The sequence below is a fragment of the Geotrypetes seraphini genome, chromosome 14, assembly GCF_902459505.1.
Source record: "Geotrypetes seraphini chromosome 14, aGeoSer1.1, whole genome shotgun sequence".
In the NCBI taxonomy this organism is placed as follows: domain Eukaryota; kingdom Metazoa; phylum Chordata; class Amphibia; order Gymnophiona; family Dermophiidae; genus Geotrypetes; species Geotrypetes seraphini.
The window spans coordinates 20,420,375-20,427,801 of record NC_047097.1 but is presented as its reverse complement, the minus strand read 5'-3'; the positions used below and the strand labels follow the sequence as shown (position 1 = coordinate 20,427,801).

General features: G+C 44.1%; 1 protein-coding gene across 8 annotated transcripts in view; it reads right to left on the bottom strand.

Moving 5' to 3' along the window:
- Positions 1-1,910: 1,910 nt before the first annotated feature.
- The window catches only part of DMXL2 (Dmx like 2), a 250,445-nt gene continuing 244,928 nt past the window's right edge, over positions 1,911-7,427 (bottom strand). For all 8 annotated transcript variants that reach the window (XM_033919789.1, XM_033919792.1, XM_033919791.1 and 5 more), the window contains 3 exons: positions 6,774-6,826; positions 3,608-3,825; positions 1,911-3,410 (listed from right to left, as the gene is read on the bottom strand). In XM_033919789.1, the coding sequence (XP_033775680.1) occupies positions 3,201-3,410; positions 3,608-3,825; positions 6,774-6,826 (481 nt within the window). In that variant the 3' untranslated portion in view covers positions 1,911-3,200. The remainder of the gene's footprint in view (positions 3,411-3,607; positions 3,826-6,773; positions 6,827-7,427) is intronic.

Genomic DNA, 7,427 nt, shown 5'->3' with positions numbered 1-7,427 from the left:
TAAAGCACACGCACGAAAGAAGAAACTCCTCACCTTAAAATGCAAACAGTACAACAGAAAGGCAAGGGAAGCGTCCGATCAGCCAATAAAGCAGTCTTTCTGTTGTACCATTTTATAAAGCACAGCACCTAACTACAATTGTATTTGAAAAGGGGATGCAAATTTACAGAATTTGCCAAAAGTGCACCTAAGAAGGGTGCCAAAATTTACACCTGCTTTTAACAGGCTAAGTACAGCACCCAAGATTTAGGTGTTGGATCCACACCAAATGCTTAGCGCTCAAGTTTTCGAACCGGATTGATTTTATACGCCACCCAACACCTGAGTTTCAAGGTGGTTTAGAATAAAACAAAACAATAAATGTTTTGTGCAATACTGAGTAAAAAGTAGAATAAAATCTATAAAAGACTCATCCAAAAGTATTTTTAAACAATCAAGCTGTCAAGATCTTACGGAAAGTTTTTTTGGCCAGGTTTTTCTTTACCCAGCGTGTGGTGGACACCTGGAATGTGCTTCCAGAGGACGTAATAGGACAGAGTACGGTACTGGAGTTCAGGAAAGGATTGGACAATTTCCTGCTGGAAAAAGGGATAGAGGGGTATAGATAGGGGGCTACTGCGCAGGTCCTGGACCTGTTGGGCCGCCGCGTGAGCGGACTGCTGGGCACGATGGACCTCGGGTCTGACCCAGTGGAGGCATTGCTTATGTTCTCATTTGAACTGTACTACACGCAGCAACACCGCTGAGGTCTTATAAAAAGAATGGTTGTATGAAAAATGACTGAGGTATTCTTTATGTGAATAAGTTGACAGCTATTTAACCTCAAAACAATCTGCTGAAAAAGTGTAGGCCTATATATTGCTGTGTAACATCGTAAGTGAAACTAGGTGTGATTCACATCACAGGCAGGCACCGGAAATGTACGCCTTGAAAACCCTGGTCTTCATTCCTGGCGCCTATCTTTTCCAGAGGTGCAGTTCATGCAAATGGTGCTGTCGCGCGATTGATACAAGATCAGCGGCCACTTTAAGGTGGCCGCAAACAGCACTATTTAGAGATTTTGGCCCTATGTGCATAGTAAAATGTTAGCACCCATTTTATAGATGTAGATAATTAGAAACTGAATAGAAGATGGATCCTTAGGCGGCGATGTGAAATGAAGCATCTTCAGCTGCACATGAAACAAGCAGCTTTACTGAGAGATTCCAACTAGAGAATGACACGGTGACAAAATTCATCACCGTCCCCGTCCCCGCGGATAACCACGGTAAACCATCTTCATGTCATTCTTTAAGGAGAGAGGGAAGAATCAGAGTATGAATGGCCACAACCACTGACCCGCAAGCTTTGCTTTGAAGAATGCTGAGATTGAGCAGCAACATTCCAGAGCAGATATTGTGATGTCATAATGCCTCATTCCACCAGTGAGTGCCTAAGAGCCAATCACATCAGTGATGTCACAATGGCTTCATTATCCTTGGCTCCCATAAGAATCAGAGTATGAATGGCCACAACCACTGACCCTCAAGCTTTGCGTTGAAGAATGCTGGTGTAGAAGGACCGAGGTTGAAACAGACACTACAGAATGACAGTCTCTGGTATCCAGAGCAGATATTGTGATGTCATAATGCATTATTCCACCAGTGCCTAAGAGCCAATCACATCAGTGATGTCACAATGGCTTCATTATCCTTGGCTCATATAAGAATCAGAGTATGAATGGCCACAAGCTTTGCTTTGTAGAATGCTGGTGTAGAAGGTCTGAGGCTGAAATAGACACTAAAAAATGACATGGGATTATTTCCCGCGGTTATCCGCGGGGACGGGAACGGTGATGAATTTTGTCACCGTGTCAATTCTCTAATTCCAACCATTTGTCCAAATACAAAAGACAGCATGGGAGACCAGACTCCACGAAATAAAAGGAATTTATTGAACTTAGAAAGGTAAACTCCGACAAATTACACTTATTTTCATTCATATACAGACTTCTCACCTTGTGCATAAAACTGCCATCAGAGAAAGGTGCGTGGAATGCCATTTGAATTCATAGTACAGCACAGACATTGAAGGAAAACAACATGTTAACATTCAAATGCACAGACATTGGTCTCAATATTGTGTGTGATTTTGTTTACAACAAAAAAAGATATTAAAATCTGATGGTAACATTGCCTACTATGTTATAAGCAAACAATATTGAACTCTGCATAGTTTATACAATATGGTGTAATAATTTAGATTATAAGCTTCATTAACTATTTACTAACTGGCCACAGGAAGCCCCACATTCTTTTGAAAATGGGGCATTGTATATTCTATTGGTATATTTTCACATAGCTTTATTCCATAAAGTGAGATTTTGAAACAAACTAAAAAAAACAATGGATTCAAAGTAAACTTGACAAAGGAAAGAAAATCTCCCTCTCTTCCTATTCACCATGAACACTTAGCACTCACAGTTCACGTCCCTAATGGGAAGATGCAACTTTGGATATGAAACAGTGGAAAAGTGCAAAATACATCATGAAGAAATGCAGCTTTAAATATATGTGTGCAAATTGCTAACAGTTTTAATACTAACGGAAGAAAAAAAAAAAACCCCAACCAGTTAACAGAAAAGGACACACAATTAGTGCTGCCTGGTAAAAATTTTACTGTTCTGCTTGATCTCCAGTAGCGGCTTCTAATACAAAATTATTTAACCATTTTTCATGGAAAGAAGGTGTCTGCAACATAGAAAACAGTATGTACCATGCTTTATAAAACACTAGTGTGAAAGATAAGATGTCCCCCCCCCCATTCCTTGGATCATATGAACGACTGCTTCATGACTTTTTCTCCACAGTGCCCGATACTGCAAAAACTAAGAAATTCAGTAGCATCCTTACAAACAGGAAAATGGAGGTTTGGATTATGTAGAAAGAGTGCTAACCCATTCAGTACTGCACCGAGTTTCTCAGTTTCAATTTTTTTTTTTTTTAAGTATTACATGCATAGCCATCCTAACATCTGGTGTATGAAATGCTCCGAACAGTGGCTCTAAACATCAAATTCACAACCTGGCATGTCAGCATCTTCATGGTACTCACGGCTGAGGGAGTCACCGGGGGAAGCTGACAAGTCCCTCCCCAAACGGTGCACTGCCACACCTCTCTATTACCGAGTTGTACGTGAAAACAGGACTGAAATTCATGACCCTATAAGATGTTGAAGAGGTCTGCAGAGATAGTAAAAGCACTGGGCAAAATTCTCATTTTCAGCGTGCCATCTGCCCCGCAGGAGAAAATGCGATTCTCATTTTCTATATCAATCTGTATGACTCCGGCGCCGAGGTTTCTGAATATGGACTGCTTGGCATGTTCATTCTTAAATGAATGAATTAAACCATGTCTATTCAACCTCCACACCTGTGATAAAAACAAAGCACAACACATATAACGCCATGTGTTTCCTTCAGGTGTTGCAAAGCAGGCTTCAGGCATTCATGAGAGTTTATAGCTCCATGTTAGGACCTGTCTAAGCTGCTCAGCTAGAGAGAATACTGACCAGACACACAGTTATGGCGTTGTACATAACACCAGCAATTACGGTCATTCTGTCTCACCTTCATGTTACCCTCTGCTGATCCTGTGACAAAGTAATCTTCAGCTGGATCCAGTGCTAGAGCTTTAACTGAAGAATCATGAGCTTGGAAAGTATGAAGGATTTGTCGTTGCCTGATATCAAAGACACAGATATATCCTTTTCTGCCGCCAGTGATCAACAGCTGCTGCTTGGGTGCATACTGGAGCACTGTAGCCCCATGGTCATGGCAAGTGAAAGCTAAAAAGGAAAAAAAACACCCCAATATATATATATATATGCACTAGTATTTTAGCCCGTTACATTAATGGGTGCTAGAATATATGTCTGTCTGTCTCTCTCTCTCTGTCTCGCAGTCTTTCTTTCTGTCTGTCTCTCTCCATGGCCCCCTTTGTCTGTCTGTCTGTGTCTCTCCCTGTCCCTGTGTCTTTCTTTTCTTTCTGTCTCCCTTCCTCCCACTGGTGCTAGAATATATGTCTGTCTTTCTTTCTGTTTCTCTCCCTACCCCTTTTTCTTTCTTTCTGTCTCCCTCCCTGGCCCCCTTTGTCTGTCTGTCTCTCTTCCTATGTCCTTCCCTACTTCCCTGTGCAGCAGCTGCAGCATTCCCTCTCCCTCCATTTCCCTGTGCATCATCATTTTTTCCCTCAGTCTAACTTCTCCTGCTCCTCCTACACTCACTACTTTAAACTTCGGCCCGGCCTGTAGATCAGGGATTTCTCGGGCTGACCGATTTCTCGGGCTCCATGCTCTGTGCTCGCCCGCCACGTCCTGCAGCCGCCGACAGCCACCGCGGCCTACATCCGCCTCGGGGGAAGAGAGAGAGAGATTTGCGCGCATGCGCACTCCTACCTGCAGTGCCCTACAGCGCACGGAAAACGGGAGCACGCAGGTGGGAGTGCGCATGCGCGGCTTAGGGTTTTATTATATTAGATTTTTAAAAAGGGTTCGAAAACCAAACAGAAAATCAGAGAAGGATATGGAGAATAGCAGACTGCTTTACTCAACAGTTGAATATACCAGAGTTAATCAATCGATATTTGGGACTTTAACAATGCAAATAACTCCATCCTATATTATGATAAACGGCTTAGACCTAAATTCCAAGCATCCAGAATCGCAGCCTAGATCACTGACAAAGATGACATCTCGGAACTGAACATTGGCTTCTTTGTTATGCCTTAAAATATTCAGGGAATAATTTTAAAAAGGAATATTCCCATGGAGAAAGGACCAAAGAAACTTGTCCCCCTCCTCCCCAGTGCGGGGGTGGCGCTGGGGTCAGGGTTAATGTAGAATTGCCATTGGAGATTTCATTTTGAAATTCCTATGCATTATTTACCTCACACTACTAGCCACTGTGGAGAGTGTCCCTTTGAAAAGTAGACTTTTGAAGCAGCATTTCTTAACTAGTCTTAATTCTGCCGAATTCATAGTAGACTCTGAATTTAAACTATGAGCTTAAAATTACACACTATGTCCTGTGTATCAGCCATTTTCCTGTTACATTTGAATACACACTTCAAAGTTTAAGGAATAGTGATCATACACTCACACTATATATAAACACACAGGCTCAGATTCTCTATACAGTGCTGAAATCAGTGGCTGTAAATCACATGTCAATCACACGACGGCACTGTATAAAGAATTGCTCCTCCAGGAAAGATAGGCGATGGAAATGTAGGCCAGGGTTTTCCAGGCCTACATTTCTGGTGCCTATCTTTGTTGTGAATCACGCCTACATAGGTGCTTTATGGTGCCTAATGCCACTTCTGACGTTAGCCACGCCTACAGTGGCGTTAGTTGCCGGTAAGCGCCTCCGGATGCAAGATGCCCCCCAAAACGCAGCCCCGCTAGACTGGCAAGACAGACAACCGGGACAGGCCCAGCCGCTCCCCCCTACCTTTAAGAATTGTTGGGAGCAGGAGGGGTACTCATTCCCTCCTGCTCCAGGCCTCCTCCGAGGCCGGCAGGATGACCGGGCTAGGCCCATCCCCCTCCCCATATCTTAATATTGTTGGGAGCAGGAGGGGTTCTCAGTCCCTCCTGCTTCACACCTCTTCCGCCGATGAGTGCAGCCTTAGGCCACGCCCCGATACATCATCTGATGTGCGGGGAGGGGCCTAAGGCCATGATTGGCTGAGGAGTCCCATTCCCGGGGCGCCTCAGCCAATAAGGGCCTTAGGCCCCTCCCCGCACATCAGATAATGAATCGGGGCGCAGCCTACGGCCACACTCGTCGATGGAGGAGGCATGGAGCAAGAGGGACTGATCACCCCTCCTGCTCCCAACGATTCTTAAAGGTGGGGGGGGAGCGGGTGGGCCAGGCCGGAAGGAAGTCCCTGATTGGTCAAAGCAATAGCCAATCAGGGACTTCCTAACGCTCAGCCCTAAGGAAGTCCCTGATTAGCTCAGGTGCCCCTGGCCCCTCTCAAAGTAGGAGCCTGAGCCAATCAAGGCCTTAAGCCCGCCCCGTGCATCGCATCTGCAGACATGGCCCTGGCCAGGGAAAACGAGACTAGGTTTGTGAGGGAGGAGGAGAGGTGCCGATGCCAGAAGTGACACTCAGTATATATGTCATGTGTCCTTCAAACCCTCTCGGCACACCCGAAATCTCGCTGCGGCACACAATTTGCGATTAAGTAATCTGGTTTTTAAGAGCCACATAAATGCACGAATTGTATCAAGGAATCTATACAAATCAAAGATTTTTACCGAATGTCATCAGTAGAAGAGACACACATGGTCTGCAAACCTTTGGTTAGCTCATGCATTAGCTCATCATCTTTGTATTATTAGCTTGGCTCAATAAAAGGGACCAAGATGAAATATAGATACTAGAATTCCACACTTCATACAGCTATGCATTTATACAATGAAGCGGTGACACTTGAACCATATTCAGTTTTCTTTGAACAGCCTTGCAGGTGGCCTTTTTGGGCACTTATTTTTTCTAATAAGACTACGGAGGAATCTCATTTGGGAGGCCCCATTTATCTATTTGGCAGCAAGAGTCATAACAACGGAGAAGAGCTTTTAACACAGATGCTTTGTCTGGTACGCTGTACAGAATATGGTCAAATGATACACAGATCCCACTCAGTACTTCACAAGCAGATGTGAAACCTCAGAAGTACTTTCTCCTAGTTAACCCCACAGCCCACTGATGAGCCAGAGAATATACTTACCATGCACAAGACAGTTATTAGGTGATGCCAGAGTGTCCCACAGGCAGACATTTCTACATGGATAAAGACAAGTATGAATGCAATTAATTTCTAGAGCATTCTTTAAAGCACGCTCACCGTTGTTTTGGTTTTTCTGAACTTTTTCTTTTCAGCTACTCTTATTGCTCTTTACTGAAAATCACAATGTCTAAAAAAACCACGCTTCTCATCACATTCACCGTGTTGGCATCAATGTGCAAAATAGCACTGTAAATGGATTCAGAGCTGGGCTAAAGGCTAGATTCACTAAGCCAGGGGTGTCCAATGTCGGTCCTCGAGGGCCGCAGTCCAGTCGGATTTTCAGGATTTCCCCAATGAATATACATGAGGTCTATTTGCATGCACTGCTTTCATTGTATGCTAATAGATCTTATGCATATTCATTGGGGAAATCCTGAAAACCCGACTGGATTGCGGCCCTCGAGGACCGACATTGGACATCCCTGCACTAAGCAAACCAATCGTGTTCCGATCAGTTTGCGAGCCCTTCCCAATCCGATTTCCCTCCGACCCGATTTACTACCCTGTGTAGCAATCTGATCCCGATCCCCCCATGCAAATTAGTAAAACCCCATGCAAAATAGCCAAGCGATTGATTCACTAACAATTGCTTGG